We start from the raw sequence: 21,242 nt of genomic DNA, 5'->3' as shown, positions 1-21,242 counted from the left end.
TTTTTTTTTTTTTTTTTTTTGGAGTAATGAAAATTTTCTCAAATTGATTGTGGTGAAGAATGCACAACTCTGATTATTCTGCAAGCTGTTGATGCTGCACTTTGGATGGATTGTGTGATATGTGAATATATCTCGATAAAACTGCTTTAAGAAAAATGCAGTGTTCCCATACAGACCCTTATTGTTGATATTTTACATTAATGTGGTATCTTTGTTAAAATTGATGAAAGAATAGGAAAATATTACTGTTAACTATTAGTTCACAGTTTACGTTAGGTATATTTTTCCCCATATACCACCCTGTTATTAACACCTTGTAATGGTGTTATGCATTTGTTATAAATCATGAAAGAGCATTCTTATATTTTTACTATTAACCAAGTCCATCATCCACAACAGGGTTCACTGTTACACAGTCCATGTTTTATCTACTAACTTTCCTTCTAGTAATATACACCACCTAAAATTTCTCTTTCAGCCACATTCACAAACATAATTCTGCATTGTTAATTAAACTCACAATAATGTGCTGCCATCACTACTGTCCATTTCCAAACATTTACAATCAACCTAAATAGAAATTCTGCACAAATTAAGCATCAGTACTACATTCTCTACCCCCATTTTATCTCCTTGCAGCTTATATTCTAGATTTTAACTCTGTGAGTCTGCTGATTATAATTAGTTCATACCAGTGAGATCATACAACATTTGTCCTTTTGTGTATGACTTATTTCACTCAATGTAATGTCCTCCAGGCTTATCCATGTTGTTGCAGGCCTCAGGACTTCATTCCTTCTTACAACTGAGTAATACTCCACCAAATATATATACCACATTTAGTTTATTCATCAGTTGAGGGACACTTGATTTGCCTCCATTATTTGGCAATTGTGAATAATGCTGCTGTGAACGTCATTTTTTAATTGGGTTGTTCGTCTTTTTAATGTTGAGCTGTAGGATTTCTTTATTAAGTCCTTATCAGGTATGTGGTTTCTAAATATTTTCTCCATTTGAATAGGTTGTCTTTTAATTTTCTTGGCAAAGTCCTTTGAAGCACAAAAGTTTTTAATTACCTAGATTCCATATTATCTACTATTGTTGCTTGTGCTTTTGGTGTAAAGTCTAGGAAACCATTGCCTACTGCAAGATTTTGAAGTTGCTTCCCTACATTTTCTTTCTAGGAATTTTATGACTCTGGTTCTTATATGTAGGTCTTGAATCCGTTTTAAGTTTGGGATAAGATATGAGATGGGGTTCTTTCGTTCTGTTGCATATGGATATCCAGTTCTCCTAGCACCAGTTGTTGAAGAGACTATTCTTTTCCAGTTGAGTGGACTTGGCAGCCTTGTCAAAAATCAATTGGCCATAGGTGGGAGAAGATATTTCTGAACTCTCAATTTAATTCCATCCATTGATATAATCTATTCTTGTGCCAGTACCATGCTGTTTTGGCCACTGTACTATTGTAGTATATTTTAAAGTCAGAAAGTGTGAGTTGTCCAACTTCATTTTTCTTTTGCAAGATGTTTTAGTTTTTTTGGGTCCTTATGCTTCCAAATGAATTTGGTAATTGGCTTTTCCATTTTTACAAGGTAGGCTTTGGAATTTTGATTGGAATTGTGTTGAATATATAAATCATTCTGGGTAGAATTGACATCTTCACTATATTTAGTCTTCTAGTCTATTATTGAAGAATTTTCTTTAAGTCTTTTTTTTCAAGAATTAGTAACTTTTATGTTTCAAAGTACACCATCAGAAAGTAAAATGACAACCCACCGAATGGGACAAAATATTTGTAAATCACATCATATAAGAGTCTAATATCCAGGTTATACAAAGAAGTCTTGGAAAAAATTTCTGGAATTATGTAGTGGTAATGGTAGCACAACCCCATGAACATATGGAAAACCACTGAATTGTACACCTCGAAAGTGTGAGTTTCATGATATATGAATTATATCTCGATTTATTAAAAAAACAGCCCACCGTGGCTGGCTGGTAGATGATAGTGACTCAGAATAGAGTGTAACGGGTGTAAATCTGCCACTTTTTAGATCTCTGTTGCCATACTGTTTTGAGTCATTATCATCTACCAGCCAGCCACGGTTGGGCTGTTCCAGTGACCACTTCGCTGGCCTCCATTCATCTCTTTCTTTTCCAGTCCATTCTCCACATAGCAGCCGCACTACTTTCATCAAATCTCTTCCCGTTTCTAAACGCTTCAGTTTTTTTCTCTCCTTTTTGGAGAATGACCTACAGGGTTCAACATGATCTTATTTTTTCATCCTTATCTTGGGTTACCCATCACCTTGTTCATTATACCCTTCTCAAAATTATAAGCTCCTTTTCCCTTTAACCCAGTGCCCTCTGCTTGAAATGCATTTCTATTTAGGTTTTTTTTTTTTTTTTTTTAATTTCTTTTAGCAATGCTTGTAGTTTTCTCAGTACAAACCCTTTACATCTTTGGTTCAACTTATTCTTAGATTTTTGCTTCTTTTAATTGCTCTTGTAAATGGATTTTTCCCCCTTGATTTCCCTTTCACATTGCTCTTTAAGAGTATATAGGAACTCTACCAATTTTTTTTTCCATGTAGAGCTTCCAATTAAGGTTTTATTATTTCACTCTTAAATATGAATGGATAGCCAAGGATTATCAGACATTGCAGGAAAGTCTCTAATGAAAAGCAGAGATACAAACAAACACAAATGTGCCAGTCTGAATCTGTTGTGCACCCCAGAAAAGCCAAGTTCTTCACTCCTCTTTCAATATTGCTGACTGGAAGCTTTTTTTTTTTATTATTAATTAAAAAAAGTTAACAACAAACAAACAAAACAATAAGATATCATTCCATTCTACTGTATAATCAGTAATTCTTAATATCATCACATAGTTGGATATTCATCATTTCTTAGAACATTTGCATCGATTTAGAAAAAAATAAAAAGACAACAGAAAAAGAAATAAAACGATAATAGAGAAAAAAAATTATACATACCATACCCCTTACCTCTTGCTTTCATTTACTACCAGCATTTCAAACTAAATTTATTTTAACATTTGTTCCCCCTGTTATTTATTTTTATTCCATATATTCTACTCTTTTGTTAATATAGTAGATAAAAGGAGCATCAGACACAAGGTTTTCACATTTACAGAATCACATTGTGAAAGCTGTATCATTGTTCAAGCATCATCAAGAAACATGGCTACTGGAACACAGCTCTACATATTCAGGCAGTTCCCTCCAGGCTCTCCACTATATCTTGAACAACAAGGTGATATCTACTTAATGCGTAAGAATAACCTCCAGGATAACCTCTCAACTCTGTTTGGAATCTCTCAGCCATTGACACTTAATCTCATTTCACTCTTCCTTCCCCCCTTTGGTCGAGAAGGTTCTCTCAATCCCTTGATGTTAATTCTCAGCTCATTCTAGGGTTTTTTCTCAATCCCTTGATGCTGAGTCTCAGTTCATTCCAGGATCTCTGTCCCACGTTGCCAGGAAGGTCCACACCCCTGGGAGTCATATCCCACACAGAGAGGGGGAGGGTGGTGAGACTGCTCGTCATGTTGGCTGGAGAGGCCTCATCTGAGCAACAAAAGAGGCTCTCTTGGGGGTGACTCTTAGGCCTAAATTTTAAGTAGACTTGACCTATCCTTTGTGGGGTTAAGTTTCATAAGAACAAACCCCAAGACTGGGGGCTCAGCCTATAGCTTTGGTTGTCCACACTGCTTGTGAGAATATCAAGAATTCAACTTGGGGAAGTTGAATTTCTCCCCGCTCTTACCATTCCCCGAAGGAAATACTTTTCCAGTCACTGATCAAATCACTCTGGGGTTCATCAGGGCATCACTACCGATTTTTGCCTGTTTATCTTGTACCTCACCTGTTTGCTGAATTCATTTATCAGTACTGTTGGCGTTATTGTGGATTTTTGGGGAATTTTTGCATGTAAGATCATGTCATTATCAAATAGGTCAAGTTTTACTTTTTCCTTTCTAATTTGGATGCTTTTTATTTCTTTTTTTTATACCTAATTGTTCTGGCTAGAACTAATTGTTTCTGGCCAGTGAAAAGGTCGTGTCGAGTAACAAGTTGTGACAGTAGGCATTGTTGTCTTGTTGTTCCTGATCTTATAGGGAAAGCATTCAGTGTACCATTACGTACAGTGTTATCTATGTGGGTTAATATTGTGGTATCCCTCAAATCCCAGAGAGACTGCTCAATTTTTTATTTTCTTTTCTCTATCTGTTCTTTTGAATGTATGATTTCGATTGTTTCTGATTCTTTCTTCTGCCTGTTCACATCTGCTGTTGTATGCCTCTAGTGTATTTTTTTTTGGCATGGCAGGCTCTGGCATTCGAACCCGGGTCCTAGCACGGCAGGCAAGAATTCTGCCACTGTGCCATCATTGCCTCCCTGCTTCTAGTGTATTTTTCCCCATTTCAAACCACTTTAATATGTACAATTCAGTGATATTAATTGTAGTCATAATATAGTGCTTCCATCACGACCATCCATTACCAAAATTTTTCATTACCCCACATTGGAAGTCTGTAACCATTAAATAATAATTCCCCATTCCTCACTTCCTCCTCAGCCCCTGGTAACCTCTAATCTCCTTTGTCTCTAAAATGTGCTCATATGAATGCAATAGTAGGATATTTGTCCTAATGTCCTAAAGTGTTTTCAAAGTTCATCCATGTTGTAGCATGTATTAGAACTTAATTCCTTTTTATGTCTGAGTAATATTCCATGCTATATATATGCCCTATTCTCTTTATCTATTCGTCTGTTAATGGACACATGATTTGTTTCTGCCTTTTGGCTATTGTGAATAAAGCTGTTATGAAAACTGGTGCACAAATGTCTGTCTGAGCCCCTATTTTCAATTGCTTTGGGTATATACCTAGGAGTAGAATTGCTAGATCATATGATAATTCTATTTTAACTTTTTGAGGAATAATAAAACTGTTTTCCACAGTGGTTGCACCATTTTTCATTCCTGCCAGCAATGCACAAGTGTTCCAATTTCTCTTCATTCTTGCCAACATTTGTTATTCTCTTTTTTTAAGAATAATCATCCTAGTGAGTGTGAAATGGTATATCATTGTGGTTTTAATTTGCATTTTTCCAATGGATAATTATGTCAAATATCCCTTCACATGCTTATTGGACATTTGCATGTCTTCTTTGGAGAAATGACTATTCAAGTCCTTAGCCCAGTTTTAAATTGGGTTGTTTGACTTTTTGTTGCTTTAGGAGTTCTTTTATTTTTTTGTTATTAAATTCTTATCTAAGATAAGATTTGATAAGCCACAGAGTTGGAGAAAATATTTTCAAAACATGTATCTGAAGTATACACAGACTCTGAAAAGTAAACAAAAAGAGAACAACCAACTAAATTAAAATGGGCAAAAGATCTGAATAAGTCATCACTTAAGATATGCAGATAGAAAGTAAGCATACTATCAGCATCATTTGTCATTAGGGAATTGCAAATTAAAACAACAATGAGATACCACTACACATCTATTAGAAGGGCCAAAATCCCAAACACTGACAAGAGCCATTGGCTGCTTGAGGGACCAGGAAGGCCTTTCCCCAAGGAGAGTGTTATGGGCTGATTGTGTGGTGCAGAGCTGTACTTGGAAAAGTTCTAGTGTATACAGTATTTCCAAGGAAATCAAAGTGACGCTGACTCAGATAGCTGAGTTAAAAAGAAGACAGAAGAGAGAAGAGAAACATGTGCAAGGGCTGGGAAGACCCTACTTGTATAAGGGCTGATTTTTTTACTAGTACCCTGATATAGAAATCCATAGTCTACTAACTTGGAGGGGTTCTGGAATTCCAGGCTGTATCTTATATGGTAGGCTTCAAAGCCTTGGCTTGTCCTACTGGACCAGGTTTCCTCTGGGGATAGACCTACAGCTGGACAGTGAAGTTGCTTGGAGTGTTATCCTGTTCCTTTGGGTAAGAGATACTGATATAGACAGCTGAAGGAAGAGCTGAATATCTCATCCTCATCAGGAAAACTGTACATTCCATGATTTGTGATATGTCATAAGCATCAGAGTACAAAACAGGAACTGAGGCCATGAGCATTTCCAACTGTGGATCTTGCATTTGGGTGTCACTTGTGGGATTCCTGGTGAAGGCAGAGTCCCATGCCCAATTTGAAGTGCCTGATTGCTGTGGTGGATGAAAGCTGTAGGAATGTGAAACCACAGGATAAAAAGAATAAAGATTGGTGCCTGTTCTGGATGAGTTAGGCACATTCACCTTGGCTGGAAAAATCTGGCTTGGTTTCTGTAGTGATTGCTGTTGTTGCTGCTGCTGCTTCCTCAATTTGAATTGCCGATTCCTGAACCAAATCTTCACTCTTGACACCATGACGTTGAGTTTCAAAGCCAATTCCTTCTGGATATCTGGGAGCGTGGTCTGGCTGAATAGAGTTTCTAGTTCTTCATGCTGTTTGTGGTAGAATAAGGTATGGTCATGATGCTTCCTGGATCATGCTTGGTATCAAGTACATACTTGATTCATGCATATTGATAAAAAGGTCTGGCTAGGGAATCTCAAGGAGCATTCTGTTCATCAGGGTAAAGGATTGGCTGGATACTATGGTATCAAGTTCATATAGGAATCACCTATGTTGACAAAAGGGTCAGGCTGGGAATTCTCTTGGGCCATTCTGTTCGTCAGACGCCCTGAAATCTGAGATGGAAAGCTGTGATCCACTTATTCTTGTGATATCATTTTCATGCTGGTATCACCCATGTGGAAAAAAGAGCAGCTGGAAATTCCCAGGGGTCCCTCTGTCCATCTGGACACCAGCGGGCTCCACTGATAGGTCTATCATGAATCTCTTTAAAGTGTCCATTTTCAATCCTTGTCTTTGTCTCTCTCTGGAAATGCAGTTTCTTCAGTATGTCCTCATGGTGAATGGGGTATTTGAATATCTCCAGTGTATTTTTAATCTCTTCTGTTCTTTCCATAATTTGTTATGTTTTTTATACTTTCAATTCTTTTTTATGCTCACCCAGTGTCTTCTTAATATTCTTTATGTATTTGGCTATATCTCCTGTCATTTCCCTGAATTGATTTAGGGTATTTCTTTAAACATCTTTGATTAATTTTTCCAAATTCTGTGTTTCCTCTGAAATTTTAATTTTTTCTGTTGACTGGGCCATATCTTCCTGTATCTTAGTACAGTTTGTAATTTTTGCTATGCCTAGGCATCTGATTATCTTGATGAATTACTCTGGAGGTCAGTTTCTTTCTCTTGCCTAGGGTTTTATTGTTGATTGGTTTTGTGGTAAGGCTCTTCTTTGACACTTAATCTGCCAAATTCTAGACCTTTAGAATTTCTGGTGTTTAATTGATCAGGTTTTTCAGCTCTTCTTCATCTGAATCTTGTCTTGGATATGTAGTACAATTTTTAAGATTGTGTTATTTGTGAGGTGTTTCACTTTCAGGAGAAAGTTGCTTTTCATCTGTTCTTTCTCTGGGAATCTTGATCTGTTCTGTTTGTTTTTGTTTTGCATCTATACATTTTCTTACACACCTTTCCTTGCCTCTAGGAGGGCACATTCTGGGAGGAGAGTCACTCCGTAGAGGACTTTCCCAAATCAGTATTCCCAGCCAAAACAGGGCCAGGGACCCACGTAGGGGGTATAGACCATCTCCAAAGACCCTTTGAAAGAGGTTAGGAAAGACGTCAAAAGCCTTTTTGCAAGTCTCTGAAGCTGCACTTTCCTGGTCAGCCTCGCAAATGACATCCTTCAGCCATTTGCCCTAGGAGGCACTGTGTCTTTAAACCTCTACTGCCTCAGCTTCTGTTGGGAGCCATGACCATCTGTTATTAGGGTGTGTTGGAGTAGCTCAGATCAGAGGTGGGACCCAGTAATATGAATTCACTGACCAAAATCCATGATCAGTGCTTGTCTGTGCCCCTGCTGTTCTTGGTGAAGAGGCTTTGCATGCCCCTCTCCACCCACAACAGCCAGTCAGGGACCAGACCCTGAGGTGGCCTTCCCCAGGATTGGGGGATGGGCACCAGTAGACACCTTGGAGGGAGCTACTTACAGTTCTTTACCAGTTTTTCAGCTTCTTTCACCCCCTCTTCTGGATGCTGTACAATGGTCTCCTTGCCTCCAGATCCCCAGAACAGTTGTTGCAGGCAGTTCCTGCCTAGTACATCACTTAGAAATATGGGGGAATGTTTTATAGGTGAGAAAATAGGTCTGGAAACCTGTTTTTCTGTGAGAGCCAATGGTTAGCGGTCTAAAGAAACATTTGTTTTCTTTAGAAAAAATGATCTGATAAATTTTTCCTTCTCAATTTTTTGCAGCTCTTGCAAGCTTAGGATATGAAAAGAGCTGTGTGTTGTTCAATTGTGCAGCCTTAGCCAGCCAGATTGCGGCAGAACAGAACCTGGATAATGATGAAGGATTGAAAGTCGCTGCTAAACATTACCAGGTATGCAGAAAAGTAGTTTCAACGTAATGATTGGTGTTAAATTGTATTAAATTAAACATAATTTGCATTTAGGTTTCTAGGTGCTTTTTTATACAAAAGATATTTTCTTGAAAAGTCATGTATGCTTTAGTAAGTTGAGTCATACTGTTGAAGCCCGTAAATACACTATTTCTATACACAGCACCTAGCACAGTGCCTGGCACATAATAAAGGCTCAATAAATGTTGGTTGAACAAATGATTAAATGTATGAGACTGTATATTTGGTAAATCCCTTGTAAATTCTGTACATTGTTATTATTTTTTTTGTATGCTGTATGGTAGGGGTCATATTTCATTCTTTTTCTCTGTGGGTATCCCGTTATTGCAGCACCATTTGTTTAATTTTTTGTGGGGGTGGGGGATGAGTGCATGGGCCAGGAATTGAACTGGGGTCTCCCACATGGCAGGCAAGAATTCTTCCACTGAACTACCCTTATGCCCTATGTGTTATTTTTATATATTGTTTTCTTAAAGTGAAACACACCTAAAATTTCACTAGTGTCACAAAAATTAAGACCTCCTGGGAAGAAAATCTAAGTTTAACTCTGAGAATTCTGGGGAGATCATATTTAAATGTCATCAGATTTTTAATATTCTTAAGTTGGCTAAATGTGTGTCTTCGGTTCTGATCATTTACTAATATTGTCGCAATTGTTTATTTACTCAGTTTTTATTTGTTTCAATTTAAGGAATAATAAATGATTATTGCTAAGTGATATTTTATATATAATCATTTTCATAATTCATATTACCTTATAATTTACAAAGTGTTTTCATGTGCATTATTTCATTCTCGGATAAACCTCATTATATAGGTTACATAATGTCATTACCATTTTACAGATGAGGAGGTTGAAGGTCAGAAGTTAATAAAGTGGTCCATTTGGGTTTCAGTGGTTATAATTCTAAATTTCATGGTATTCCGAATGGTCTTTGGACTGCCTTCCAGGGCTCAGGAATTTGCTTGTCTCAGAGATGTGGTGTCTTATTTTCCCCATTATTCAGGGGAGAGATGAGGAATGCTGTTCTAGGAAAGTAGGTGGAAACTATGCTTTTAGCAAACAAAGTTCGCTGACTTGTGACTTGCCATACAGTTTGGATGGGCACAGAAGACAAGCCTGAAACACTTTATTTTTGTAGCCATAAATGACAAATATTTTAAAATGTGAAAATGAAGTAAAATTTTATTTAGTTTTCTGTTAATTGGAACTCATATGTTTGGCACATGAGATATTAGAGTACAGTCTGAATTATTAAGGAAACATTTCATTCTATGGGTATTCATAGCAGGTTACCTAGTGTAATGGAAAGAGAACTGGTGGTATTAAAAGACTAGATCTTTGTTTTGGCTGTTTGCCACCAAAAAAGCTGTGTGCTATATGTTAACTTCTTTAATCTCAAGGCCTTCATTTCCTCATCTGATTTAGAGAATTGGTCCCTTGCTGTTCTAGTTTATGAATCTGTTAGTTTACCACACTAGATCAGCTGATCACTCCTTGTAGATATACTAGTTTTACAATGCTTCATGACTGCAGAAAACATGTTTGTTTTAATATACCTAGTTTTGAGTTATCTTGTGTAGCTTACCTAAATAATCCACGGTACTTTTTAATCACAGACTTTTTCTTAATGTCATTTGTTTCATAAGAATTAAGTTATTTTAGTGTTAATCTCAGTCAAATATAATTGGGGGGAAAAATCTGATGGGGAACATTTCACCGCCATCTCTGAAGGCCAAATAGAAATCATTAGCATGTTCCTCAAAGGGATTTTCCCTGACTATAGTGTGTTTAATTGTTTGAAAGATGTGTTCGTTTGGAACCAAAGCAAAAGCATTTCATACTAAAACCATTTTAATAATGTTTTAGCTGTTTCTTTATTCTTGTGTTAATTTTGAGGAACTGTATCTAAAAATAAGCTTAAGCAGTTTGTCTCATTAATTTGCTTTGTTTTTTCCTGGTAATTTATTTTTAATCTTTGTTAAACCCACGGGGTTGCACTGTAGAATTTTGTTGAAAAAGACCTTTATGATCTGTAGGTCATATGTTTGTCTGTTTTGCATAATATGAAAATTAAAATACAGTGTTCTTTGTGTTGGCATTTGACATGATTTTTGTGTGTAAGAGTAGAAAATTGTCTTGCTGAGTTCCTGTAGATTTTAAAGAAATTATTTTCTCTCCCCTCTAGTTTGCTAGTGGTGCCTTTTTACATATTAAAGAGACAGTTTTATCTGCCTTAAGTCGAGAGCCTACCGTGGACATATCTCCAGATACTGTTGGGACCCTCAGTCTTATTATGCTGGCACAGGCCCAAGAAGTATTTTTTTTAAAAGCTACAAGAGGTAATTCTAATTTGTCCTCCATTTTGTTGCATGTGAAAAAAAGTGATAGACTTTTAAACTACGAAGGTGACAAAATGTAGAGCTTTCCTTATTGAATTTGACACATGGCTTATTGAAAATTTTCGTCTCTTTTTTCAGATTCATGGTGGTACAAATGCATATTTAAGATTGTAGGCTGTGTTTGAAGTCTTACTATGAAATGAACAGTTAGCTTTGTTGTCCTTAAACACTGAACTCTCAATTGTGTTTATGTATATTTGTAATATGGCAAATATTCATTCATTTATGTTCTAGATAAACAGGTTCTAGATTATTCTAGGTTCTAGATAAACAGAGTTGGCAGACTAGGTCCCCATTTTCAAGAAGCCTACATGTTACTGTGGGGAGTGACAGTAAGCAAGAAATTATGTAGAGAGAGGTCAAGCTCTCTGGAGAAAATAAGAATGGATTAGATATTTGTGGCTTTGATCTGGTTGTGGGGAAAGAAGTAGGAAGAATAATGGTAATTTAGATCCATTAGTCAAGAAAGGTTTCTTTGAGGATGTCCTGTTTAAACTGGACCTAAATGATAAGAAGAAGTCATCCAGGCAGTTGCTTGCCCTGTGAATGAAGGAATAAGAATAGTTCTTATAAAGCCTGTAAATTGAAATTAGAGATTGAGATATGGGTTGAATATGTAAGTATGGAAAACTTGAAAATAAGGGAGCAGTCATGTGGAAGAGAAATGAACTAGAATAATCAAGTTTTAAAAAAATAGCTTTATACTGAGATATAATTTGTATATCATTAAATTCACTCTTTTGAAGTATACAATTCATTGGTTTTTAGTATATTCACAGAACTGTGCAACTGTGACCACTGTCTTATTTTAGAAAATTGTGATCACCTCAGAAAGAAATCTTGAACCTTGGGAACCATTCATCTATTTTCTGTCTGTATGGATTTGCTTTTGGGATAATTATAGTTTAATATAGAAGAATTGATTTCATCAATAAGGAGCTCTCTTTTTAGACAAGCGTACAAACTTGTAATCTCAGTTTCTATACTGAGTCATGATATATCAGAGTATCTCATTTTTATTATAATGATCAGTAAATATTTTATTTCAGATAAAATGAAAGATGCCATCATAGCTAAATTGGCTAATCAGGCTGCAGATTATTTTGGTGATGCTTTCAAGCAGTGTCAGTACAAAGATACTCTACCCAAGGTCAGTTATTGTTTTTTTAAATAGTTGATTATTTTGCATGTGGAATATATGAACATTTTTATAAAAAGAAACAAGTTGAAAATTGTTTATTATAAAGAAATTTGAAATTTTAAGAGAAGCATTTGAAAATTATGTTTGAAGAAATATTTCTTTAAATTTAAAATTCATGACAAATTTTCTTATAGGTGTGGGATGCCTATATCTTTACCCTTTACTGAACTTGTTTTTCTAAGTAAAACTCTTTCTGAAAATTTTTGACTGTCTGGCTCCAATAATCTTATCAGATCAAAGAATTGTGTACTTTTGAATCATTGGTGATGTGGTACAAGCATGAATATTTGAGTATTTTGATTATTCACACTTTTAATTATTTTCTGTTTTTGAAAGCTGAGATTTAACAGAAAACACAAAAACAAGAATAAAGAAAAAGAAAAAGAGAGCGATTTCATCCAATACTTTGGATAGCATTAAGTTTTGTCAACAGGGATAGAAAATTGGGCTGCTATTGGACAGCTTAGGAAAAGCAAGCATTTTAAACCATATATCACATAAATTTGAAGTATTAAGTTTTGGTGTAAACTTTTCTGAAGAGGCAATTGAAAAGGCTGTTCAGTGGTGATCACTTGTAAATGACAAAGCAGTTGCATAGACTAGCAAACAAGTAAATTTTGAATAACTTAAAAAGGAAACTTAGAAACTGAGTTATAGTGTGTTTCATCTATTCTTCTTCAGAAATGTTTAAGCAGATAGTTTCATTGGTGTGATAGCATATGGTATTTTGATCCATGCTTTTTGGTAGGGGAGTTTCTGATTTATTAGTTATATTTAGGAATTTTTACGAATTATGAAGTTGTGGCCTACATGAGTGAAGTAAAAAGCACATAAGTGTATCAGCAGTACACATTAGTCAGAAAATGAACAACAGTGGAATTAATGTGAAGATTCATGGGGATTCAAAATATGCCGAGAGCTCATTAGAAATTTGCCCAGGACTCTTGGTTTATAATAGTGTTACTCATAAAAAGAGACTTTGGATCTCCTCTCACCTGTTTTTCGTCTAAAAGACTTCATGTTCAGCTGTACAGTGTATCGTTACATCCTGTTGGGCCATTAGCTCAGTCCTCATGGAGAGAAGAATGTGACCTACAAGGACTTGGAATCCATCTCTGCAGCATTCCTGGTATTCCTTGAAAATCTCCTTTTAAGTATCAAGTTGCTCCAGTCTTACCTTGAGAACTGGCATGAGTGCAGTTTGAGATCTGGATGTATTTTTCCCTTTTTACTAATAAAGTTCATAAGGTATTTTCATATTCTAGTTTTAAAACTGGAGTACCTGCAAGTAGTGATCCAGGAGGATAGAAATCTTTACTGGGAGATAGGAAAGCACGCAAGGTAGTGATCCAGTTTTTGAATCTCAGGGTTTTTTGTCAAGACAATAATTGTCTAGTATATTTCTTGGATTTTATATGACATGTGCTTCATAAAAACTTTGGGTTGCAGGCTAGGATTTGGCATTTTGGAGGAGCCTCTACCAATATAACTGCTTTTCTAGTTCAGGTCTTTGTATCTTTAAAATTAATTTTGCCTGGAATTTTCCTTTCAAAATAATTTAGGGCAAGATAATACTTTATCTTCTTATTAGTTATTAACTTAGTGGTGTTTTTTCATCTGTTATGTGTTATGAGTATGTAATACTGAAGTGTTAGTGTTTATGTTATACTAAATAATTTTTATATGGCTAAAAATTATCTTTATTGAAAAGTCTCTTAGGATATGAATTTAAGTGGGAATTTACTTTACTGTCTTTTGTCTTTTAAACATGATGAAACAGTCAGCTTTAGAGCTATTTCATTAATATATGTGAGTAATGGTGGTTTAGTTAACTCTAAGGGTTGGGTCATGGCTCATAAGAAAACTTCTAAAGCCCTGCACTTGGTATTCCTCTGTGAATGTCCACTCTACTTCTCTTTCTAATGCATGCTTTCCTTTCTTCTTTGTAAACAAAATGTTGACTTCATGGCTTCTTTAAAGAGAATTGCAAAAACCTAAATTGGCTGTATTGAACAGTCAAAAAAAACACCACCCCTTAATTTAATTTGGAAGAAAAAATTGAGTTAATCAAATCCATTCCATGCAAAATCATGTGGTCTTCTCTGTTTACACCTAATGACTAACCTATCTCTAAACCATTAATAGGGTGATTCTAATTTCTGTCTCCTTTTCCTTTTTCTTCCTGCATCCCATGTTGTCTGTGGTGGTTTGTGTGGTTGGACTCTTCCCTGGTCAGTATTTTTATTTCCAGGAGGTGTTCCCTGTCTTGGCTGCAAAGCACTGTATCATGCAAGCCAATGCTGAATACCACCAGTCTATCTTGGCGAAACAGCAGAAGAAATTTGGAGAAGAGATTGCAAGGTTACAGGTGAGTGTATTAGAAATAAACAGTTAAGTAACTTGTGTCTCCATTTTTTTACCTAGTGATATTCCTTGGTTTAACTCATAAAAAACTTTCTACTTACTGCCCTATCTAAAATGACTATTTATAGGTTTAGGTTTTATATCCTGCATGTTTTTTAAAAAAAATTTTATTGATGTACCTATAAACAGCATAAAATTCCCACTTTAACCACTTTTAAGTATATATTTCAGGGATATTAATTACATTCACAATGTCATGCTACCTCACCAGTATCCATTACTAAAACTTTTCCTTCATCTCAAACAGAAACTCTACCCATTAAGCATTAACTCCCGTTCCCTTCTCCCCCTGGTAACCTACTGCATGGTTTTGTGTGCGTGTGTGTGTTTTTATTTTCCGTCCATCTTTATTTCACTTTTTTTCTATAAAACTCCCTATTCCTGTTATCCAGGAGTTGGTCTTGGGTTGATGAATGTCCTAGCTCCTAGTGAGACATTCTTTGTAAGAATGTTTATGGGTTAAAAAAAGGTATTCAGTACCTTCTCCTTGCAGGCGCCTGTTTACATTTGTTTAGGAGAGAGCAAAACGCAGGGATTTGCACTGGGGTCAGGAGGCTTAACACTAAATATGCGGCAATTACAAAATGCCAGGCCATGGTAAGGTCTCCAGAACCCTTGTGGATCCAGCTGTCAGGCATCCTGAGGGGGTGAGGAACAGCTGGGAATGCTGTGTTGGGGCCTGGCTGGCCAGCTGGCACATCTATTGTGTAGTCTCAGAGCTAGTACTTGACCCCTGGCAGCTCTGGAGGACAGTGGTGGGGCCTTCAGGCCAGAGGAGGTAACTGAGAGATGGATTGGTACTGCATGGTTTTTGAAGTCTCATATTTTAACAAAAAAATTCTTGTAAACTTTGCATTCAATTTTATTTTTATCCATGTTCATTTTTATATAAAAATATTCTAGCAGCTCAACAAAAAGACAAATAACTAAAGTTAAAAATGGGTGAAGTACTTATAGTCATTTCTGCAAACAAAATATACGTTTGGCCAATAAACATATGAAAAGATACTCAGCATTATTGGTCATAAGGGAAATACATTTCCAGACCACCATGTGATAACGTTTTCTCACCCATTAGGATGGCAGTTATTAAAAAATCAGAAATAACAAGTGTGGGTGAGGATGCAGAAAAATTGAAACCCTTATACATTGTTAGTGGCATTGTAAATTGGTACAACCATTGTGGAAATCAGTTTGGTGGTTTCTCAGAAAGTTGAACGTATAATTACCATATGACCAGCCATATACCCAAAGAAATTGAAATCAGGGACTTGAACAGTGTTTATAGCAGCATTATTCACAATTGCCTAAAGTTGGAAGCAGCCCAAGTGTCCATCAGTAGATGAATGGATAAATAATCTGTGGTATATATACACAATGAAATATTACTCAGCGTTAATGTGAAATGAAATCCTAATGCCTGCTATAACATGGTGAACCTTGTAGACATGTTGAGTGAAATAAGCCAGACACACACAAAACAAGTATTATATGATCTCACTTATACAAAATGCCTAGAACAAGCATATTTCATAGACAGAGTAAATTATAGGGGCAAGGGATGGGCCAGTGAAAAGGAGTTATTTCTTAATGGGTGTGGAGTTTATGTTAGTGGTCATGGAAAAATTGGGGTAATAGTTGTTGGTAATGGTAGCACAATATCGTGAATGTAATTAATATCACTAAATTGAACACTTGAAAGTGATTAAAATGGAAGGTTTTGGGTTATATGCATGAAACTACAACAAAATTAAAAATAATAAAGGGAAGTTATTCTGAATATTGTGCCCCAGGAAGATATAGTGTTAACCTTGTGTACTATATTGTGGCCTAACCTTGTTCTAAGATTTGGGGCATGTAATTCTGCAGTTGAGAAGGACAGTGGTTATATATACATTATATATTATATACATAAAATGGCTCTTGCAAACAGCAGAGTACCTTCTGTGCAGCTGTATCCATAGTATCTGCATTGAGGGCTCGTTAGAAACTTTCTGTGCTGTCTGGGGGCAACTTTGTCACAGGAAAAGGGTTGTTAATAGGAGTGATTTTGTATTTTGAGTATTGGTTAGTACAGGGTAGGAAGAGTACAGTTAAGGGAATTTAAACATGGAGTGGATGTTTCAGAATTCTCTTTTTGTGAGAAAATAAATCCATCTTATGAAAAATAAGATGTATGCTTATATTTTATTCCACACTGTCAGAATCGAAGATTTTTTAATAAAACCCAAATTATCCCTACTTTCTCTAGGGATTCACTTTGATGAAGTGAACTTAGATTCTAGTGTAAAAATGCTTTTGAGTAACGAATTTGCATGTGAAGGATTTATTTTTTAGAAAGGCTAGCCTATTTAAACCCTGAGAAGTTATTTTCTAGAAATTCTGGGACCATTAGATGCAAATGCTTACTTAGTCTCTGTAAACCAATCATAGAAGAGCTCCTTTTAAAAAAAATTAATATGATTTTTAAATACCATTTGGGAAAAGGAAACTATTTCAGGCTCATACAACGAGAGGTGAAGACTTCTCAGCTATTGACAGAGTTTGTGATTTCACTATTACAACTTTAGTAACAGTCAAAAGTTAACACAGAACACACACATTCAGAGGCTGTCTGATGTCTCAGAGGGCTATCTATCCCTTTTGCCAGTGGGCATGATATATATTTTTTAATTGACTTGAACTCACAAATAACTAACAGAACAAAAAGACAAAAAAAGATGACCAGCAAACCAGATTTCCTGATGTCTCACCCAGTACAGAAGAATATATCCCTTCATCCTAATAAAGATCATTAGATGTTCTGCACCATTAAACCAACTTTCCAGTCATTGGTGCCATTAAAGGGAAATAACTTATCAGTTGTGTGCAAACTAGAAGCAAAGACAAAGACACAGAGTGAGGAAAGTCAAAACCTTAATAGCAAAGATTAAATTGCTGCTTAGAATTCACTTCTAGAGCCCAGAGAAGTTATACCTGGGCTTATATAGCCAAATGAGGTATACTTTTCAGATAATGCAGTTTCTTTGGCTCCAGAAAATGAGTCCTTTTGGACATTTTGGAATTTCCGGAGTTGCTAAGTACAGTTTTCAAAACGATATAAAAACATATAGGTATAAAGATTTAAAAACCCGTCACATATAGAGGGAATACATCTCAGAGATTTAACTCATTAATGAGGGACTCAGTGGGATAGTAAAGTTGATTCTTCGGAGGTATTGTTAGTTTTCTTAAGTGTGATAGTAGGTTGTATTTAGGAAGTTATCCCTCCAGTCACTCCAATGCACCATAAACTAAAAATGGCTATTATAGAATGTATAAGAATAACCTCCAAGATAACCTTTTTGACTCTGAAATCTCTCAGCCACTGAAACTTTATTTTGTTTCCTTCTCCCTTTTAGTCAACAAGGCTTTCTCAGTCCCTTGATGCCAGGTTCCAGGTTATCCTGGGAGTCCTGTCCCACATTACCAGGGAGATTTACACCCCCGGGAGTCATGTCCCGCATAGTGGGGAGGGCAGTGAGTTTACCTGCCAAGTTGGCTTAGAGAGAGAGGCCACATATGAACAACAAGGGGGAGTCTCTGGGGATGATATTTAGGCATAATTATAAATAGGTCTAGCTTCTCCTTTGCAAGAATAAGTTTCATAGGGTCGAGCCCCAACATTGAGGACTCAGCCTATTGGTTGACCCCCTGCTAATGAGAATATCAGTAATTCCCCAGATGGGGAAGTTTAATATTTCCTCCTTTATCTCTAATCCCCCAAAGGGACTTCTTAAAGCATCTTTTTAAATTAAAAATTATTATGGAAATTTTCAAACGTGCATAAAAAATAGAATAGAAAAATGAACCACCAGCTGAAACATTATCAGTCATGGCCATTCTTAGTTTGTACTCCCCCTTTTCCGCACTTTATTTTTTTGATCAAATCCCAGAAATCATATCATTTCATCCATTTGAATATAAATTTTTTGATGTGTGTTCTTGTATATAAGGACTTTTTTGAAGGCATAGCCACAATACAATTTCTCTGTAATTTTTTTCTTTTAAATGGGCAGGCACTAGAAATCAAACCCGGGTCTCTGGGTGAGGACTCTGCCTGCTGAGCCACCATGACCCACCCTCTCTGTAATTTTAATATGTGTTTTTCTTACAAGTTAGGTTGAGTAACTGTTTAAGGGCCATTTGTATTTATATATAAACTTTTTTTCATGGCTGTTGCATATTTTTCTTTTTTATTGATCTTTTTCTTTATTTTTAGGAGCCCTTTATATATTAAACAGATTAGCCTTTGCAATATTAATGGAAGTTTTTTTCTAATTTGTGCCTTGAAACTTTGAGCTCTTTACATGTGTTTTTGTTTGTTTACAAGATTTTGACCTTTAGACAATTAAATATATTAATTTCTGTCTACTATGGCTTCTGTATTTTGAGCCTTGATTTAAAAGTCTCTCCAGGGACCACTCCAAGTCCACAAAGGAATCAACCCATGTTTTTTTTGTAGCTTTTGTGCTTCTATGTTTTACTTTTCGGATCTTTAATCCACTTGGGGTTTATCCCTATATATGATGTAACATAGTGATCCCAACTTTTATTTGTCCCAGTTATCCCCAAATAATTTGTTAAAATGACTTTCTTTACCTCACTGATTCTGTGTTTATAATATACTAAATTCACCATATGTATCTAGGTCTGTTTCTGAACTTTTTGTTCTGTTTCATTGGTCTGATTATCTGTTCATGCTTCAGTTTCTTACCATTAATCTTCAACCCTTAAGGCTGTTTTAATGCCTGATAGATATTGTCATCTCTCGTTTTATTTTCTAGAATGGTCCTGACTGTTCTTGTTTGTTTATGCTTTTATATGTTTTATTTTTTATGTAACTATGTTATGAAACAGTTTTGAGCATATACAAAAGTATGAACCATTAAATGTTCATTACCCACCTTCAGTGATTATCAATATTTTACTATTTGTGTTTAATCTGTTTTCCCCTTCCCTTATTTTTCTAGAGTATTTCAAAATTTTCTCAGACATATTTCATCCTCAAGTATCTCAGTATGTTTATCTAGTAGATAAGATTTAAAAAATTAAGCCACAGTGCCATTATCCCATCTAGCAAAATTAATACTAATTAATAATTAATATAATATGTTGATATCCAAATCTAATTTGGTATTCTCTCATTTTCTAAAGTATCTTTTTATACTTGTTTTGTTCAAATCAGGATCCAGTGTCTCACATCGTATTTGGTGTATAAGTATCTTAAATCTGTAATTTGTAACAGCCTCCCCTTCTCAACCTAACTTCTTGAATTTTCTTCACTTTTCTCTTGTTCTGTATGTCTTTTACTATGGTTTCTGTGTTGTTTATTCTCCCTATTGCTTCTTATATACATTTATCAGTCTTCCTTTCTTAATTGATTTTGGATTTTTGTTCAGTTTCTTTCTTTGATTTTGTCAGTTCTCACTACACATTCTCTAGTTATTTGGCTATTACCCACTATTTGACCATCTGGTCATTTTGCTTTCTGTTGATGGTGGGGATTGTGTCCTGATATTATGTACTGAATTTATCGTTAATAATGCTTTTGACCTTATTGTCTATTTTATTGGCTGTTACTAAGTCTAATATCACCTAAGTAATGTAATTTAAACTCTGAATTTGTATGAGACATATGCTCATTTTGCAGATTATATGGAGAGGCTCTATTTTCTTTTTTTAATTTTATACTCATGCTGAGACAGACGTGCTTCTTTATTTACTTTCTGTGTGGCTGGATAATATTTCCTAATCCTCCCTTTCACTGAGGGGATAAACCTTTAAGGTTCTTGCTTTCATATGTGGGGGGTGAAGGGTATGCATCTTAGTTCTCTCTCATGAAATCTTAAGACCTCTTGTCTCAGGTCTACATGATGGCATTAAAATGCTAGTCCTTTGGATAACAGAAATAATTCAGTAGCCGTTCTTTCCTAATGTCAGTTTATACTTATTCTCTTTTTCACTTTCTTCTTTGTTTCATTGGCCCATGGCTTTCTTTTACTTTCTTGGCAGGTTACCATGTGTCATGCCTGCTATATATTTCTCTTCAGTTTTTATGTATTTTGTAATGGGAGAATATCCAGGTTATCCTGTCAGCCACATTGTTGAGAAGTCCTTAAAATTATTTTTTTCCCTTTGTTTTAAAACCAGTGCTTGTTTGAGGAAGAGAAAGAAAAGTTATTTTTTTGATGTTTTTCTTTTTTAGCATGCTGCAGAATTGATTAAAACAGTGGCATCTCGCTATGATGAATATGTCAATGTGAAGGATTTTTCTGACAAAATCAACCGTGCCCTTACTGCGGCTAAAAAGGATAATGACTTCATTTATCATGATCGCGTTCCAGACCTTAAAGATCTAGATCCTATTGGCAAAGCCACACTTGTGAAATCTACCCCAGTCAATGTACCCATCAGCCAGAAATTCACTGGTATGTCAAGTATTCAGCACTTTAATCTTATCTTAACTCCAGTATTAATGTAAAGTCATATAATTCCCATTATATATGCATTGAATTTATAATTTTCGTACATGTTCAAAATGGATGTGAGATTAAAATTAAATATTGTGGTGGCCTTAGGGAAATTTTAAGATGGAAAATAAAAGGTAATAAAACCTATATAAAGAATGTGTACAACAGGGCGGGCCG

At 35.6% G+C, this 21,242-nt stretch overlaps 1 protein-coding gene and 1 pseudogene across 4 annotated transcripts in view; one reads left to right on the top strand and one right to left on the bottom strand.

The window, feature by feature from the left end:
* Positions 1-21,242, top strand: part of PDCD6IP (programmed cell death 6 interacting protein) — a 103,512-nt gene that overhangs the window by 32,423 nt on the left and 49,847 nt on the right. For 3 of the 4 annotated variants that reach the window (XM_077129862.1, XM_077129865.1, XM_077129864.1), the window contains 5 exons: positions 8,359-8,486; positions 10,715-10,868; positions 11,978-12,078; positions 14,366-14,497; positions 20,801-21,023. In XM_077129862.1, coding sequence (XP_076985977.1) covers positions 8,359-8,486; positions 10,715-10,868; positions 11,978-12,078; positions 14,366-14,497; positions 20,801-21,023 — 738 coding nt within the window. The remainder of the gene's footprint in view (positions 1-8,358; positions 8,487-10,714; positions 10,869-11,977; positions 12,079-14,365; positions 14,498-20,800; positions 21,024-21,242) is intronic. The other variant, XM_077129863.1, reaches the window with a different exon arrangement.
* Positions 5,692-7,598, bottom strand: LOC143657761 (arginine-fifty homeobox pseudogene; annotated as a pseudogene).

Source organism: Tamandua tetradactyla, chromosome 15, assembly GCF_023851605.1.
Source record: "Tamandua tetradactyla isolate mTamTet1 chromosome 15, mTamTet1.pri, whole genome shotgun sequence".
Classification (NCBI taxonomy): Eukaryota; Metazoa; Chordata; class Mammalia; order Pilosa; family Myrmecophagidae; genus Tamandua; species Tamandua tetradactyla.
Note: the sequence above shows the minus strand (reverse complement) of the source record. Positions and strands in the feature narration are given on the sequence as shown.